At 38.0% G+C, this 19,312-nt stretch overlaps 1 protein-coding gene across 2 annotated transcripts; it reads left to right on the top strand.

The window, feature by feature from the left end:
* The first annotated feature begins 4,550 nt into the window (after window positions 1–4,550).
* Window positions 4,551–12,291, top strand: scamp5b (secretory carrier membrane protein 5b). Of its 2 annotated transcripts, none has more exons than XM_044337384.1 (7): window positions 4,551–4,724; window positions 5,224–5,286; window positions 5,373–5,492; window positions 7,559–7,715; window positions 9,892–9,993; window positions 10,984–11,101; window positions 11,452–12,291. In XM_044337384.1, the coding sequence occupies exons 2-7, from the start codon at window positions 5,280–5,282 to the stop codon at window positions 11,629–11,631; spliced, it is 684 nt and encodes a 227-aa protein (XP_044193319.1). In that variant the 5' UTR covers window positions 4,551–4,724; window positions 5,224–5,279; the 3' UTR covers window positions 11,632–12,291. The 2 variants fall into 2 exon arrangements, with proteins under 2 accessions (XP_044193319.1, XP_044193387.1); XM_044337452.1 differs by lacking the exon at window positions 4,551–4,724 and adding an exon at window positions 4,986–5,072.
* The last annotated feature ends 7,021 nt before the right edge of the window (window positions 12,292–19,312 follow it).

The raw sequence follows: 19,312 nt of genomic DNA, 5'->3' as shown, positions 1-19,312 counted from the left end.
TAAAGGACATCATCTAATTTAAAAAATGACAACACAAATCTGAAAGATGAATAAATGATCAACTCTTTACTTCATTTAGAAATTTGTGGATTATTTGTGGGTCAACTGAAGCAGAGAAGGAATAATGACTGATGCAAACAAAACTCCAAGAAACGAAGTGCACTATGTCTCTGCCTCTGGTGTTCAATAAATGTTGATGCTGTCAGGCCCATCTCCTCACCCTTCATTTCCTCTCTTCTTCTCTCTCTCTCTCTCTTTTCTCTTTTTCCCTCCTATCCCTCTCATTCGCCCACTGTCTTACTTGATACTTAATATCCTGCTTTCTATCCACACCCAGTCCAGGATGAGGACAAAGCATGCAGCAAAGAGCCAGAAAAGACTCATTGTGTTGCATCAGTGCCGTGTTGGCAAAGCTTATGGGGGAAATCTGACTTTCCCATTCTAATCTATGCAGAGTGAAGCACTGTTGGTGAGCTGGAGTGGGAGGGAGTAGGTGGGCTAGAGCCTCTGCTAATACAGAGTAGCATCACTACTCCCTGAAAGAAGCAGCTCTTGTCCTAATTAGCTTAAAAAGTAGATTCTGAATAACAATATCGGTTGAAGATTGCAAGGCACTACGAAGCAAGGAGCTAATCTCAATGGTCCTGTCAATGGAGCCTTGTGTGGTATAGAGACGAGATAGGTAGAATGAGGGACTGAGTGAAAAAGACAGACGCATACAAAGAAACAAGAGAGAGAGACCACTTAAAGCCAACTCTTCTGTAGTTTTCTGTACAAGGCCTATGGCTCGATGGCCCCAGAACAACCTGTCAAAAGCTTGTCTCGACTGAGACTACTTCTGCTAATATTAATGGAAAGATAAAAAGAGGAAAAAAAGAGAGTGGCGGGAGTGACAGTGAGAGATAAGGGGAGAGAGAAGTGTCAGCTTTACATCCCAGTGGCCTTGAATTGACAGAAAATAAAAAGGTTTTTTTTTTTTTTTTTTTTTTTTTTTAAATCAATCACTGATTTTCCAAGAGTTGTATGTGCTTTTCCTTTTTTGGAGCCTTGACTACACTGTAATACATTTTATGCTTGCATCTGGTAGGTCTCTCCACCGGTTTAGACTGCTACTGCACAGATTTTTTGCACCACTTTCAGTGTGTTACCCCACACTGGCTTCCTGTTAGGTTGTGCACTGAATGTATTGAACATCAGAGCCAGGTCTACTTAATGTATCTGTCTCTTGCCTAATGTGAGTGTAGATTGTTCCCAGGACCCCAAACTAGATAAGCAGTTTAAGAAATGGATGGATGCTTCAAGCAACCTTGCATGTAGGTGTATGGCCTATGTGGCTCTTGTAAGGGACACATGGGATGATGATTCACCAATTAGTCAAACAATCGCAAACCTTTCTTCTTCTACTTGGTTAACTTTTCCAGCTTTCATTTAATTTTTGATCATTTTACTGCTTTTACATTTCAGCTTCCAGCTTTGGTAAAAAGACCTGCAGGCATATCATTGAGGAGCTCAATATATTGTAGAGAAGGACACAGTGCTACACTACTACATTCAACACATTTATAGAATAGTACATCAGAGTAACCTTTTGGTTGATGCAGACCTTCCTCTTAGAATTTCTTTGTTGAAAAGACAGGTATGACACTATTACTCAAGCATCTCCCAGCACAGCTGAATTCACTCATAGATGTCACAGTGAAGATACTGATCCCATAGAGTCCATAGAGAATAGTTAAGGTAGGTACTTGTGATCTGCATGAAAACAAAGAAAACGAAAAAACATATACCCAATGAAGACGCATCACTCACTCACAATAACAACTGTAAAATAGGATATTCAATATATTCTGAAAGATTTTTTTCTCCAAGAAATGCTTTTCTTGTTACTCATTGCTCATTTCAAAAGTAATATTACTGATTGCGTGGAGTAATGTGTCAGACTACTAATTTTGTGATTGCGCCTTTTACTTTGACAACATGCACTTATAAATGATCATGGTAAGTAAATATCAAAGTGCTATCATCCTTGTATAATAAAATTAAGGTTCCTAGAATACACACACTGACAAAGTAAACATTTCTGCCAATTCTTATTCATGTATTTCCATTTCAACTACAACAATGACAATTCTTTTAAAGATGATCTAGTAATGAAGGTGCTGTGTAATGTCTGTTTACTGCAATTTGATGTTATAATTTAATGAATAACTGTAAGGATATTCCATGTCAATCTTAATAAACAGAAAGATTGCATGTTTGAGACTCACACACCAACATTATCTCTGAGTTTTTACCAATAAGATGCTGAGCAAGATGCTTAACCCGCTTTTGCTCAGATTTAGCTCCTCAGTGGCAACATACGACTGTGTATGAGTAACATATTCAAGTAGTTTGAATACACAGTTACAATTGATTTCATGGTCAGTTATCACCATTTGAATTACTTAATTAGTTCTTATCTATTAGTGAAGCAGAGGCTTCAGAAACCACATACGTACCTGATGGCTTTATGTGGGCAAAGTGAATCCTTCAGGTCTACACTTTTCTGTACATGGTGTACATCTGTGGCAAAACTTTGACACACCAGTCAACTGCTACTTATACAATATGTGTAATCAAAAACAGAGATTGTATTTCAAAAGCTGAAAGAACATTTTTTACACATACACATACCACAAGTCAGGCAGGGAGTATGGTGTGTATATGTATATATATATATATATATATATATATATATATATATATATATATATATATATATATATATATATATATATATATATATAAAAGCCCAGAGAAAAAATTAATTGAAATGGTCAATAACTGTCCTACCGAGGTTGAGTCTTCCAGGACAAGGAGACTGTATGAGATAAAGCTTCACATTAATACACCTGATTTATTACTCCTCACTATCCATGCCTTATGGGCTGATCAAGGTGCATCATGTCTGTTATGTAGGTGGATATTTGCAATGATAATGTGAATTATCCACAGAGGAAAGTTTGCTTTTCTCTTGTCCACCTTCACAGAGAGGCAGGTGCACAGCAGCAGTAAAAGAAGCACAATGGTACAGTAGCTAGTAAAGGATCTTGCCCAAGGACACTTTAGTGGGAAGGATTCTTGGGGTCAGATGTGCTTGAATGACTTGAGAGTTAGTTTTTGTATCCACCATGCCTCACTCCTCCTCAAGGATAGAAATTTGTTGGATTGACGTTTAAAAACAAAAAGGTACAGGGAACCATTGTGATTATCTACAGTATATGCCATATAATTTTGGGTTGCAGTGACACCTGCTGTACTACACTGGGTTTGTAACCATGTGCTATAGCAACACACCAAACACATGTGACTTGTTGATCAATGATCACAACTTCATTCAGTTTGCTAAATGAAAAAAGCTCACTCTTACAGTAGTTCGCCAAGTTTAAGTTTGCAAGCATGAGTGTTTACTGCCAAGAGATTGTGTCCTGTGGTATAAACCAAGTTACATTATCCCTCCAGAGTCACTCACCGCAGTGAAACAGCAACCCCAGCTGGAGAGCTGGAGTCAAGCTTCTATCTAGGTCAGCAACAACCTCAAGTCTCATATTCACATTCAGACTGATGACACTATACTATGTGGTGTGTTTTATAGCTGAAATTGTGCACTGTAAAGGAAATCACTTTCAGGCTCTTCTTTCAGGGAACCATGGTTTATTCTCTGAAAACAGATAAGTTCTGAATATATAACCTACTATATAAGTTTAATATTTTATATGCAAATCTGTATGTTGGACAGTCTATACCACATATATTTGCTGTTCCTGACATCATTACTGTCATTTAATCCCTGCACTTGTCACTTTTATATATTTCATTAAATTGAACTTAACATTGTACATTGCATTCAACCTCCACTGTTACATAATTTAATTATTTATGCCCATGTAACATTTTAAATTTTGCTCTAGTCGACCTTCATATATTTTATACACTTTATTTCTTCGTCCAAAGCACAGTCCATGTTTCCTTTGTACAGTCAGTATTTAATTTCAAGTTTTATATCCCATTTCAAAACTATTATTATCCCAGGCTAAGTAGATTTAAAATTTAAATTTTAAATTTTCATTTAATTTTAGCACCATTTTGTTTATTTCATCATTATAGTTAACTCACTCTTGTTCTATTTTTATCCTTCTGTGTTGTAGGAGCAAACGCGAAGACACAATTCTTTGCATGCTTGCATACTCATAGCTAATAATCAGATTCTAAAGAGAAATATTAAAACGTAAAACAACCAAGAACTGTTAATCTATCTGTGTGACTGCAACACACATGTCAGATTTACTGTAAATATTTGCTAGGTGGTTATCACATGTGATAGATGAGGCTGGTAGTTGGCAGTTTACCACTACACTGTCGGTAGACCAGGTTCAGCACCATGGACAGAGAGCTGAGCAGTGATTGGGTCATCAATACAACGTCTAGGATTAGGATAATCTGCCTATTGGTCTGGATCAAAGTGACAGCAGATTTTAAGGACGCTGATTGGTCGAAGGCTGGGATAGTTCGGATTTATCGCTCTGGTCATACCGTGTAGAAGAAAGTATATAATAGTAGTAATAGTCTGATAGTTTGCGTGCAGATATCGCCTGATAGTCAGTTGTACTCCATTCAACACGCAGTTGAAGCCTCCATTGGAAACTGTGGTCTGTAAAGAGAGAAGCTTCTGCTCTCTGGAGGAGGTAAGCAGATTATGTTTACTGTGAAATCCGTAATTCCTGACTATGATGGCCAGCTCTATGTCAAAATAACTGTCTACTGTCGCACATACAGCGAGTATGGCTGCCTCATTTTCCTCCAGTGGAGTGAAGCTTTTATGTGATTGCAGCCAGCATGCGTGTCTGGTCTCCCGGGGTGTGTTGTCATTTTCTTGTGGTTTCACTGAAACCGGAAGGTTTCAGTCGTTAAAATCTTATCACCACCATTGAGACGTGGCTGGAGGGCTCACACATTAGCTAAATCCCCCGGCAGGACGTCATGATGGCGGCGCCTAGCTTAGCCCCCTCTGTTAAACGCATGTTGTCTATGAAGTATGTTGGTTTGGCAATAATCTAGTAAAAATCTGCCCCTATGAGCAATGATGCGGCTATCAAAACAGCTGCAAATTACTGCATATGCAAAGGCTATAGAAATAAGTCAGCGTCAATAAATCCTAACTTGTAGTTTCTTCTTATTTGACAGGCTCAAGAGACCCAAGAAGGAGTAAATCTGAGCAGCAAACTCGACATTATATCCATATGGCTGGTCAGTAATGATATAGGTTCATTCATATACTGGAAAAGCCTTATTCAGCATGCCATGTCTAACTGTTTTGCAATTTTTTGTTGCAGAGCCTAACTTCCCCCCACTGCCTGGATTCATTCCACTCAAGCCATGCTTCTATCAGGACTTTGATGAGATCCCTGAACAGCACCGCAGCATGTGCAAGAAAATGTACCACCTGTGGATGTGTGAGTGGCTAAACTTGATATTGTATTGTTAGGCTGTAAGAATGGCATGGGATAACCAACTCTTAAATGTGCACATTTTTGTTACTAAATGAGGTTAGCCCTACATTAGGCTATAAAGTTTGGAGCTTAAATTTAAATGATGAAACTTCAAACAGACTTTTTAATGCATAGACTACCTGACTCTGTGATAGAACGGCAGGCGCCCTTAAAGGAAATAGAAAAACAATGATCTGAATTTTCCTGGAGGTCCCATGAACTGTCATCTCCTCCATGGTTAGCTCATGATAAGAACTAACAGATGGGAAATAGTTTACAAGGGTCCTTTTGCAATGGGCCATCCAAAAGATTTTTTTTTTATTGGCTGTGGCTGTGATATCCTGACTGGTTTATTTGCTAATGAGTCACAGCACTGACCAGATGGCCTTGGTTTGAGCTGAGCAGTTACCGTTGGAATTGTGTTAAACAATTTTGTGCCAGAAGCACTTTCATCTGAGTTTATTACACCATAAACAAGCAGTGCAATGATGTTTGTGATATTGTTCTGCTCTGAAAGCTCCCTGCTCGTCCATGACGGCGTACAAGGAAGCAGAGGGCAGGGAGAGCTGCAAGAACAAGCCCAAAGCTACTGCAGCATGGAAATAGGAGCTATGACATAATTAGTGTTTGGAAGAGGAATAGAACAATTATACAATTAAAAGTAAAACAATAACATAAAAAACAATAAAGACTAATTGGAAGGTTAAAGAAGATCAACTGATTTGACAGTGAACAATCAATTGTCAGTATTTTGTTGCATGTAGTCAATGGAATGGTTATCTGATTTTGTAGTGCCATTAGCTGTGTAAAGTGAATATAAGTGGAAGATTTATACAATTTTAAAACTATGTTCAAATGGACTATTGAAGAGAAGTGATGTATGCTCACTATCTCCAGTGATTTTAATGTAAAACTGATGTTTCAACCACACTGTCTTCTCAAGGCAAGTTCCACATAGACAAATATATCAAAGCAAACCCGCCATCAAGCACCATGCAGTTATTTTAACGATTTCAAACAAGTCCTGCAAGAAGGATGATTGCTTTGAAAGCGAATACCAACTGATTTTGGCCAAATGAAGCACATCCAGATGTGCATCTCCATCCCAATTTCCCTGCTGTAAAGCACAGCCTGATTTTGACTAGAATAGTGATGACACTTCATAGAGGACGCTGGAGTACTGTTGGTTTTGCTTTATTATGTTTGCAGTGGAAAGTCGACAAAGCTGAAAGCTGTAACTGGAAGCTGGAATAATTATTTGTACACAGCAAGAGACAAGTATCTGTTACTCTGAACTATGTTTCGTTGCAGCTAACCTCTTTTCTTTCTGCAGACTTCTTCTTTTTTGTAACGATAAACATAAGCAGGTATTGAATGTCCCAGTCTGCTTTGGGTGTGCTATTTTTGCATTTTATATAAAGCTTCTGGATTGTTTTTTTTCTTGCATTTGCCATTTTCCATATATTATAATGTTTGGTCATGGTATGCACATTGCTTTTTATTCTTCTTAGGTTGTTTTTTTAGGGGGTTGGGGGTAATTTTTTATGTGTAATTTGCTGTGGGGTAATGTTTTTTTATATGTATCTCGTTGTGGGGTAATTTTTTTTATGTGTATTTGGTTGTGTATTGTGTATTACTGTGTTCCTTAATGGCTGTCATGTTCCAGCTGTTCTTTTGCAAAGCAAGACCAAAATTTCAAACTTATTGGCCTTCTTTGCTAGTTTAGAGCAGAAAAACAGGACCAAAACATATAGCTCCAATTAGAACCAAGTGAAACTTAGGCAGGGAACACTGTAGCTTCAAAACGTTACTGAAAATTAATAGAAAGAACACTTGCAAAAAGCTATTCAGGGAACACAGGCCCTTTTGTGATTCAAGTATATTGCATATTTCATGTTATGTTAACACTGGCTGTCTTCATATCCACTTTCCATTTTTTTCAAACTCTTCTCTGCATGTGCATGTGTGTGTACCAAGAGGACATTATTTTGTGCCCCAATACCATAAATATGTTTGCTCTGGTCTTACAGTGAATAGTGTAACGCTTGCTGTGAATCTCATTGGCTGCTTTGCTTGGATGTTTGGAGGAGGTGGAGTGACCAATTTTGGACTGGCTATCATATGGCTCCTCATGTTCACTCCCTGCTCTTATGTCTGTTGGTTCAGGCCCATCTACAAGGCCTTCAAGTAAGTCAAATATGAAGTACTGACATTCAAAATAGTGTTTTTGTCAGAGATGTAGCAGCAACTCAAGTTGTGTTTTGGGTAGCTGTGTATTGAGGAATAAAGTTACATGCTATTTTTTTGTATAATATTTGCTCAACCAACACAAGAATTGTGTTTTATAAACTGTAATCCAGTATGTTAACAATACTGAGTGATGGAGAGAATATGTTTGGCTTATTGTAGCAGTACTTCTATGATCATTATGGTCTTTATAAATCTGTTCTTTTTAAAAATGTGCAAGTTTGAGTCAAATTTGGCAGATCAAGGGACAACTATACATCACAGGGTATTTCCCTCTAATGCTGTGTTGGAGATAATGTATGTGAAGATGACTGAAAAACAATTTTCTCCCCATACTCCTCATGACATGAGGTCATGTTGATAGAGGAATGCGACAGACTGTACTGTACCTTAGCTGCATGATAAGAAGTGCAATTGAGTCCTCCAATCCGGTGAAGATCTGGGCATCAGCTGGTAGAAACACATAACACCTCCTTGGAAAAGGTAGAAACATAACCCATCTACAGACGAGTGACAAATTAAAGGAAAAACTGGTACAGGTCTGAATGCTTGACCCCTACAGTGAGGGGATCTGGTGGCTCTGTTATGCTTACATTTTTGCATTTTGCTTACATGGTTTGGGTCCACTTGTCCCTTTAGAGGGAAGGGTCACCTCAAATCAATACAAAGTTGTTCTGAGTCATCACCTTTATCCTATGATGAAACATTTCTATTCTGATGGGAGTGGTCTCTTCCAGGATGACAATGCCCCAATGCACAGGGCAGGAGGGGTCACTGAAAGGTTTGATGAGTATGAAAATGATTCTATGGCCTTCTCAGTCACCAGATCTCAACACAATTGAACACCTATGGGAGATTTTGGGCCGATGTGTTAGACAGTGCTCTCCACCACTACCATCAAAACACCAAATGAGGGAATATCGTTTTGAAAAATGGTGTTCATCCCTCCAGAAGAGTTCCAGAGACTTGTAGAATCAATTCCAATGCTGAAAAACACCATTCATTTGCAGTGACCCTTCCCTCTAAGGGGATAAGTAGACCCAAACCATGCCAGCAAAATGTAGGGGCCGAGCATTTAGACCTGTACCAGTTTTTCCTTTAATTTGTCACCCATCTGTATGTTTTAGAAGTCAATTGAGCCTTCACCACCTCACAGAGGGGCAGGTAGGAATGGCACAAATACTGCTGACCAAAGAAGGCTTGTTGTTATCACTACAGAAAGGCGGATGTGGGAGCACTTGAAACCATTGCTTTTTCCAAGAACATGTGGTATAGGATCATCATGATTGGCTGAGAATTAACCTGGAAATTTATATTGTTTGGATTTCCAAACATGAGTGGTGTAGTAGAGCACCGATAGAGGGTGAGCCCTGCGTGAATACAATATGTCTCCTTATACATGGGTGAGGAGAGCCTTTATCATCCTGTGGGCTTGATTGGGCTAATAAAACGACAGAATGTATAACATACAGATATAGTATTAAAGTGATAAAGGTAACACTTTACAATAAGGGTACCTTAATTAACATTAGTTAATGCAGTAATAACCATTATCTAACAGATAATTAACAGTTAACCAATGTGTCCAGTAATTCTTTACTACGCTAGCTAAGTTATCACATTAACTATCCCCAAAGTTTGAACAATGGGGATAGGAAGAGTTTACCATCTCTTACAATATAGTGGACAATCATTACCCTTAAAAAACATTTCATCATATACATGTTAATTAACATCTTTATCAACCATTTACTAATATTAGTTAGGACCTTAATTAACATATAAACCCTCGATAAATGTTAACAAGAGATTTTTGTTAACAGTTACTTAATGCTTATTATTGTATTAATTAACTGTTAGTTAATGCTTATTACTGTAATAACTAATGTTAATAGCATCTTTATAAACTATTAAATAATGTATAAATCAATACCTTAGTTAACATGAACACCATTATGGTTACTAGACACATTAGTTAACTGTTAATTAACTGTTAGTTAATGCTTATTACTGCATTATTAATGTTAATTAATGTCCCTTATTGTAAAGTGTTACCGTGATAAAGTCAGTATGCAAGTGTAAATATTTCTTGTTCTTTTTGTTTTGTTTTCTTCAGGAGTGACAGCTCTTTCAACTTCATGCTGTTCTTTTTTGTGTTCATGGCCCAAGTTGGCATCAGCATCATCCAAAGCATCGGCATCCCTGGATGGGGAGTATGGTAAGAGTCAGAGATTAAAAGTGCACTGGAAAAGTACTTAAAAAAAAAAAAAAAAATTGTTAAGTCTCAATATTCAGAATATAGAATATTTTATAATACATGAGATGTAATTGTATGTTCAACAGTCTTTTATCCAAATAATTTCTTCATTCTTTCTTTTTCTGTTGAATTCTTGCAAAAAATAATTAGTCTGCAGAATTCTTCACATAATTCACATAAACAAAGCTTTAGTGTCAATTATGTTAAGGGCAACTATCTGGTAAAGCTAAATCTCAATGAAATCACTCATATTCAAAAAAATGTACTAAAGTAACTGGAAATTAGGACAAGAAATTGTCAAGTAACCACCATCACACTAAAGTGCAGAGACTGTCATACATACAGCCAGTCTAGAATACTGTACCTGAGTCTTTGTTAAAGTACATAGATATTCTCCCAGAGTTGAGAAGTGATTCATTCATTATTATGCAACAAAAGTTGCATAAAAGTGTTTTAATAAGACTACAAAATCTTCTTTTGAATGAAACATTTTGGGCTCAAGCAATAAGATAAGATTGTATTTTTTAAAGACCTCGTTCACTGCTTTCATTAACATGACAGTGATGGACCATCAGAAATTGCCCTCATATAACTTTTATGATAGTCCTGTTATTAGACTTTGAGAGGTCGTTAAAGGAACCCTCAAAATGTCACCTGACTCAGGCTGATGATCAGAAATTAACATTATGACAGCCTCCATAAAGTTTATAAATGTCACCATGTGCAATTGGATATCACTATGTATGAGCTATAAAACTTTTAAAATTTAATCTGCAGTACTTAAAGTCCGCAAAATTAGCAGCATTTAACATCCAGATGTTTGGCGGTAGTATCATTTTAAAGAATGCCTGATCAAATGCACATAATAATAAGTGATGCTGTGTTCAAAGTGATGACAAATGTTAGAATAGCCAGTTTTTGAGCAAATTGTGTAATTTCTGTCTTTTTCAGCGGTTGGCTGGCTACCATCTCCTTCTTCAGTTATAATATTTTCATAGCACTGATCATGCTGATCCCTACTATCATGTTCACTGCGGTGGCATCACTGTCCTTTATTGCCCTCACAAAGGTAAGAATTTGACTTGTGCATTTCTGCACTGAGTGTAAAGGCTTTGCAGAGTGAGGAGTTTTTGTTTTATTCCACAAGTGCAATTATTCTCATGACAATAATTATTATTTATTATTAGTTTGATGTTGTGGAGAATAATGTAATGGGCCTTTATAAGTTCAGAATTTGAGATGTTTATTACTGTAAATGCCCCAAATTCAGGTAATCCTTAAAAGTACCTAAAAAACTGTTCAAATAAGTAAAATTATGCAGGGCTCCTTATTAAGGAACACAGTACAGTAACCTAATCCACATATTCCCCACATGTGATGGCTTATTGATAATACTTGTGAACCACACCTTGCCTGCAGATCCATAATTTCTACCGTGGCAGTGGGGCCAGCATGACCAAAGCTCAGGAGGAATGGACCACAGGAGCCTGGAAGAACCCTCATGTCCAGGCAGCAGCCCAGCAGGCCGCCATGGGGGCAGCTGCTGGAGCCATGCAGGATCAGTACTCCAGCCCACAATATAATGACAACCAGATGTAGCCTCTTCAACATAGAGGTGTCAAAGAAATTATGTGACAGTTATGCCAAAGTTTGAGCAATGGGGTTAGGAAGATCTTACCATCTCTCACGATACTGTTGAATATTCATTTTTAAAGTTGTCGTCTATATTAATAGAATAGTCTATTAATGAGTCAGAAAACCTACAGTTGCATATTTTAACATGTTCAGGTTTGACTTACGGAATCAGTCTGATTCAGTCAAATCTTCAGTTTCATATATTGGCAAACAAATATCTGAACACCTCTGGGATGCTGGTTTTAGCCCTCCTGTATTACTGTAAAGGGCATGCTAATTATTTGTGGTGTTTTATATTATTTCATACGTAAATTTCATTTTTTCTGTTTGGGAAAGTGAAATGAAATTAGTTTTGAATGTATATTGTTTTAGTGGCTCCATCATGGGAGCTGTGTGCTAATGTTATCTTGGTGTTATTAATGCGTTAAGTTTTAGCAATTTTTACAACAGAAAACAATTAATTTTGTTTTTCTTAAAGAATAGAAAAATAAATATGCAACAACTTTTACGGTAATGAAGACTAAATAATTAAGTGTTCACTTATGCACTGTTAAAATTGGTTAGAAGGTTTGGTAGGATGTAATGTTATTTTATTTTTTGTTGCATTTCTAATTCAAAGGTAAACCAAAGATCCAATGTAGATTTGTAACTTCATTTTAAACAAAGCTACTTTCTGTGACCTCAGCATAATTTCATCATATTTCTATGCAGTTTATCAGTGATTGCACTATAAAAGAAAGAATGTTGTCTATATTACAATATGAAACAGTATTATTGCAAGTCTTCTGCTGGATTTAAATAGAAGCAGAGAATATCAAATTTGAACTTACTTGAAGCTGCCTCTTTGATGTACTTGAAGCTTCCTGTTGACATGTCTACCTTACACTGAAAAGATGTGATTTACACAAATAGATTAAATCAGTTTTAATACTACTATGTAAATTCAGCAAAAAAAATTATTGAAGTGTCTGACCCATGTGCTGTAGCCAGTTCCAGTTTATTAGAAATGTGACGGTTTTGTACATATATATATACATATATATTTAATGTGATCTTTTATAAAATGTTGTCAAATGCAGACTATGTAGGAGACAACTTGCCTCTTGCAGTATGGCTGTTTGACCACACAGAGGCGCTAATGGTTTTAGTATGAAATAAAGAGCTCCAACATGTACAGATTACCTTCATTCATCCTTCACAGATCATAGTCTGCATTTATGGCAGTCCATTCTATTTCCTGCTATTCTGTTTTTCACTCTCTCTTTCTCTGCATCAATCTTTCATCATCATCATGATGCATCAATATTTGCCTTTCTTTCTCAACATTACATTGAATGGGGGTCTATGGAAATCAAGGTAATCACTAAACACCCATTCATACTGTAGCAATGAATACCACGGGTATTGTGTTATTTTGTAGCTGCACCACATTTACAAAGATGGTCATTTGGAATGGCTTCCTAGTATGGAGACTTGTTGGGTGTTGAGCAGCTTTACTCTACTCAACTCTACTGCTCAAAGGCACTTCAAGGACAGTTGGTGGGAGAATGGCAGATCGTTGCTCAGTCACTCCTCCCACCAAGCTGGGGTTTTGAAACAGCTGACATCCAGTTTCTTTCTAATCTTTTGGCTACCAGCATCCATATTTTACTTCTGATTCTGTATTCATGGGAGAATATTTGTTAAAAGACAGAGACATAACATTATATCTCACTTATTTTTCCTCTGTTGTTGGGAGAATGATTGGTTTAACACAGCAGCTGTTGGCAACATTTCCTTTCACTTATTTTTGCCAAACCTACGGTGTAATTGTTTTGTGTTATTCTCCAAAATGTATATATGGAGATACTTTACATATATTTTTACTATTTGACAGTTATGTCCTTCATGCTTAGAATGATATCGAGGATCTAAGTGCATTGAACACCCTTGTTGTTTAAAGAACCTTGACACAAGCTGCTAAATAGTTTATTATTATTCTGCAGTTATTCAGGGAGGTTGCTTTGCATAGAGCCTATTTGTTTCTTGTTTGAGTGGTTTGTTATATTTGCCCCATTTAATCAAGGCATTGTACTCAATCATTAAAATGTGATCTTAAATTGTTTCCAATACATTACACACAGCAAATGGTACTGCAGCTACATTTAAACACTGTTAATATGGGAAATTAACGACATTCTTTGCCTTCAGGTGGCAGTATTGGCCCTCTATAACTGTCTACCACTCATACTGACTGTCCATTTGGAGCGCTATATAACCTTTGTTTTTCCTCACAGTACTCTATCTATAAATTCTGTATTAAGTGGACAAAAAATATGAAATAGTTAAGGTGATTGATACTTTTTGCCTGCTTAAACTATTATTCTTTTTTTAACTCACATGCAGCAAAAACATTTTTTCTCTCAACATCCTGTGAGCAGGTGACCATCACACATGTGGATTAGATTCCAAATACACTTTACATGGATTTATCTGAGGATGTTTGCCTCCCTTCTGTCTGCTTCTCTCTGTATGGAGAGAGTGTTAGAATTACTCTGTGGAGTTGGGGATGAAATTATACAGAGATGTAGATACACAGAGGACCCACCAGCAGCCACCGACAAACACTGTAATTGCCATATACATAGAAATCTCTTGTGATTTCATGTGAATGTGTGCACACAGAAATCTTTTATGACAAGTGGTGATAGGAAAGACAGAAAAGCAGGACTGGTTGTCAGCTCCAGAATATAGTCATTGATTTATAACAAATGAAGAATGTACACACACAGGTCTTTTTTCAATTATATTTTGTTGACTTGAAGAGCGTGGGTGGAAAAACATCCAACTGCATACCTCTAATCATTTCATTCAGACAAATAGACTCCAAAAAACACATCTGATCTAAATGCTAAGTGGGTCTTAGAGGGTGGACTTACAGTGGCCTATTGGTTAGTGAAGTTTTCTCATAACCACTGGGCCAGGGTTTAATTTGCTGTGCAATTTCCAAGCTTGCCAAAGTAGGTGTCTTTAGCATGATCCTTAGCCCCCGCCTGCCTGTGTTGGGAGGACTGTAGTGGCACTCTGTTTTGGTAAAGGTAGAAGGTTAGGCAAAGTCTCACATACAGCTTTAATGAGTCTTAGACATTGGCATGAAAATATTAGGAACCAAAGTCCTCTATATGAGACAAATTAGTTTGACTTTAGATTATGTGAATTTATTTGAATTTGAGAACAGTTTGACACATGTGAGAAGAGATGCACTGTGGTTGAGATATTACAGAGGACTTTAAGACTTGGTGTTTTGATCAGTGCAGACACTACAGTGGTTTACAATTTACAATTTATTTCTTGGGGGAATCCATAAAGTAAATGACAGTCAAGGCTGAAGTAATTACTGTCAGGAAGAGTTCTCTGATGCAACACTCATGATCAGTCATGTCAACATGAGAAAACAGTGGGGTTGGAGGAAGGAAGGAGAAGGTGGGGTCCATATAAAGGGCACTGTATGACCTAAAGTTGACACAGAACAGAAGGCCTTTTTGTTTTATTTCTCAGGAGAGATGGAGATAGAGTGCCCTTTCATGCTGTTAAACAAACACACACAGTACACACACACACACACTCACACATATTACTGTCTGGACAAAGGTGTACAGACATGCGCTCACACAGGAATGCATTTATGCTTGTGTAACATGCACAAGCACATGGTACCACCATGCATGTCTCCTATAAAATTGTTCTCTGAGGGTCACAGACACAGTCAGGCATCCTATGAGTAAAATGTAAAAGAGCTGCGATGAGGAAGAAGGCTCAATGGGAAGTGCTCTCTCCTAAACATGATCATTCACACTGGGTTGGAAATACAACTACCATCATTACCCATTTTTCTATTCACAATAGTTTAACAGTGACCTGAAAAATCTGCATCTGCAGTCATAGGCTTTGCAAATTGGGTAGTTAGTGATCAAGCTGGCTTAAAATAGAATAAAAAGGGGAAAAAAGGGATAAAATCATTATGTTCATAATTGTATGCAGAATTGTTTTGGATTTCTGTAAAGTGGTTACTGTTCATTAATAATTAACACAATATATCATATCTTAACTCTACTAAAAAACATAAAAATGACAAATCTTGTCAACCTCAAAGTGACAAGAAGACATCAGGAAGTCACTGCTCCCAGCCAAGATACTGTGGATTTTGTTACTTTTGGACAGAGCCATGCTAGCTGTTGTCCCGTTTCCACTCTTTATGCTAAGCTAACTGGCTGCTGGCGGTACTGTAGCTTCATATTTACCAGACAAATATGAGAGTGGTATCGATGTTCTCATCTAATTCTCCCAAGAAAGCAAATAAGCGTATTTCCCAAAATGTCAAACTATTCCTTTAACAGCAAAGTGACTTCTAGCATTGTCAAGCTTTTTATCATAACAAGAGGTTGGGTTGCAGTCCCAGCTGGACTTTGATATTTGTGTTGACACAAAGTCAAACAAATACACAAATCAGCAGCTCCCAAAAGCTATTGGCATCATTCAGCAAAAATCCCCACCCTAGATCATCTTTACTTGTGCATGATGAGAGGAATCAAATCATCCAGCCAGCTACTAAGGAGGGGTCACCCAGCTGTCTGGAGCTTGGCCATGTTAGTCAGCTACAGCGAGGGAGTGCTGCTGCCACCAGCCTGTGAAATCACTGATCTTATGATGGGAGTCGTCCCCCTGACAGCACAGGAAACGGTGACAGTGGAGGATGGAGAATGAGTCTGGTGAAATATGGGCCTGTCAGAGGGGAGAGAGGCTGAGAACAGTGGCGCAGGGCCGTCGCTTCCCGTGGCTGACTTCATCATCGACACTCCCCATGGAGCCAGTGGAGGGATGGGTGAGTGGGGGAGCGTGGGTTTTGCGGGGACCCGATTAAGGCCTATCTTGCCTCCACAAGATCTCCTCATTTGTTCCAATTGTCTGGGACTATAAACACGAATATCCCAACTTCAATTTCTGCCTTTCAAGGAAGGAAGGCCTTAATGAGAATTTATTGCCTTGTTGTTGTAACCGTGTGGACTCCCAGGGATGCTAGAGGATTGTCCATTTGCATACTCCTTAAAATTGATGAGTGGGAAAAGTGAGGGAACTAAGTTGTAAGAAAGAGTGCTTATTTTTTGCAGCAGACACCAAAGACAAGCCAGATGTTTCAGTGATGAGGCAAGAGGTATTTAAACTGTCTGCCAGTGCACTCGAGTGTGTCCTGTGTCTATGACACAAGCTGCTTCTTTGTCTCGTATAACGCGCATCGCTTTCGATCAACACATTGTCATAATTAAACGACCAAATAGGTTGATTGTACCATGCATTCCAGAACAACCCATAGGAGCGTTTTTTAATATGCTGCCTCTATCAGCAGCTTTCCAAAACCGTTACAAATCACTAAAAAAAATAAAATAAAATAAAAAAATAATGTTTTATGGTGTGACAATGCTGTGGTTTGGTTAGGTTTAGGCACAAAGTCATTTGGTTAGGAAAAGATTATGGTTTAAGTTAAAATGATTACTTGAAGCTTGGCGTGGGTTAAAGTTACTACTTCTTTAAATTAAGGCAACCTTCATTGTCAAGGTAACAGTAAACACCACAATAATCATAGTTACGTTTTAAAAAAACTGTCCCAATTCACTGTTGGTAATGTGACACTCACGGTTGGAAAGTGTAACAGCGGTCTCCTGCAGATACGTCTACTTTTTAACATCTATCTATCTATCACGACTCACCACCCTACGAATATGGAGATTTGTCACCTAATATAGATGCATTTGAGCTCCGTCACTTCTCCTGGTCATAATTACTACATGGTGTCTGTCACTCAAACATAACTATAGGTCAGTTTTGGCTACTAAATTTACAACTTATACTGTTGTTTTTCCAGGCAGGACAGGCTGCTTTTGATGCAGAGTGTTAACATAAGAAGTGAAATGTTTGTTAACTCAGATGGTGGAGTCAGCTCTGCTTAAAGTGTGCGCAGGATGAGCTATTATCAAAACAAATGAGCCAGCAACTGCAGCTGCATGTAAATCAGAACACTGTTTCCCCCCACAATCTAAATGTCCTCAGCCATTCACTATCTCCCGGCCCAGTGGTTTCTCATCTGCCTCTATTCTTCCTTTACAAAGCCAACCTTTCCTCTTACCTTTCCCATGCAGCAATGTGTTTATCCCTACGGAAATGAAGATTTCTTCACATCTTTATTCGTTTAATTAGGTCGCAAAGCAGAGCTAGAGCCAGAAGATGAATTACCTGTGGCCTTGATATTGTGCCACAGAATCTCTACACAGTAGGCTCTGCAGAAATTAGACCTCAAGTCTGGAGGTGGGCTTTTTGGCGATGTCGACTCACAGACTAGTCCCTATTCTCTCTTTCCACTAAATTCAATTATCCTCACATAAACCTGCTGAAGTGAAGAATGGAGGTCTCAAGTCATGTCTCTTAGTCCTGTCTCATTGTAAGCCAGCTGATCAAATTAGGGCGGAGTAATTTGGGTCTTTGTCAACAGTTAGTCTTTTCATTATTATGGGGGAAAGTCTAAATCTGGACCAAGAGGGTGTTAGTAAGTTGAGCACTCTGCTCTACATTGATTTATGTTTTTAAGATAAATATATAAATCTTGCAAATTACCATAAAAAATACTACTTGAAAAAACTACTAGATAGTCTAGTCTTAACTATTAAAAGATGTATGCATTTAGAAGAAGCTTAATTGCACATGCTACATACAGATTGTGGAGGCAAAGTGTCCCAGACAAAAAGTCTGATTAAACACAAATGGTAATTATGATTTGAGAACACGTTGTGACGTGACCTCACCATGAACTATTACACACTCTGACTGCGGCTAAAAAGGGACGGGGGTGGAGAGGGGGAGCTGGAATGTGTCATTTACTGAAGCTAAATGTTGTCACCTTGTCGCCTACTTATGATTATGCGCTGCAGGAGTGAGATAACTGTCTAATAACACATCAGCTGAACTATCTGGTGCACATGCAAGGTAGGAAAAGTGTAAAGAAAAGAAGAAAGGAAGAAGAATGTCAGGTGGATAAAAGAAGGATTTATTTTGTTCAAATAATTAATTTGACAACTTGCCTAGGACGACATGTAGGCTATTGGCCATTGTGATCATGGGTTAGCAAAGATGTGATGGATGTTGGAGGGGACAAAAATGTTTCAGTAGATCATGATAGGTCAAAGTTGTCATCACAGACATAGCAACCTCCACAATCTCAATGTATTCATGGCAGATCACTAGAATTGGATTTATTTCAGCTTCATCACTGCATAAACAATACTGTACAACTGTAATGGCCCATTATTATAGTGCTTCACTGGTAATGCCAGAAATTTAAGCCAATGGCCATTCACAATATCCAGCCTTCATTTGGCCATGAGTGACAACTTCAAACCTAGGAAAGGTGTTTCCTTGTGTTTTTCCATTTTCAGCATCAGCAGCATTACACCCATGGCTTCCATTCCCGCAGGGGTTTTGTGTAGTCAATGACGTCTCGCCGCTGGAAGATCTAATCAGTCCTGCTTCACTTCACTTGATCTGTTTCCTCAATTATGCTGCAAGCTTGCAGCTGAAAATGCTTGTTGCTTTACATAGGTTTGCTGGTAAAGTAAAT

The sequence above is a fragment of the Thunnus albacares genome, chromosome 1 (assembly GCF_914725855.1).
Source record: "Thunnus albacares chromosome 1, fThuAlb1.1, whole genome shotgun sequence".
Taxonomy (NCBI): domain Eukaryota; kingdom Metazoa; phylum Chordata; class Actinopteri; order Scombriformes; family Scombridae; genus Thunnus; species Thunnus albacares.
This window is presented reverse-complemented; position numbering and strand designations above follow the sequence as displayed.

Coding starts and splice junctions, on each gene's coding strand:
- scamp5b (XM_044337384.1), top strand. Junction 5,493..7,558: donor AATGTACCACCTGTGGATGT/GTGAGTGGCTAA, acceptor CTGGTCTTACAG/TGAATAGTGTAACGCTTGCT. Junction 7,716..9,891: donor CCCATCTACAAGGCCTTCAA/GTAAGTCAAATA, acceptor TGTTTTCTTCAG/GAGTGACAGCTCTTTCAACT.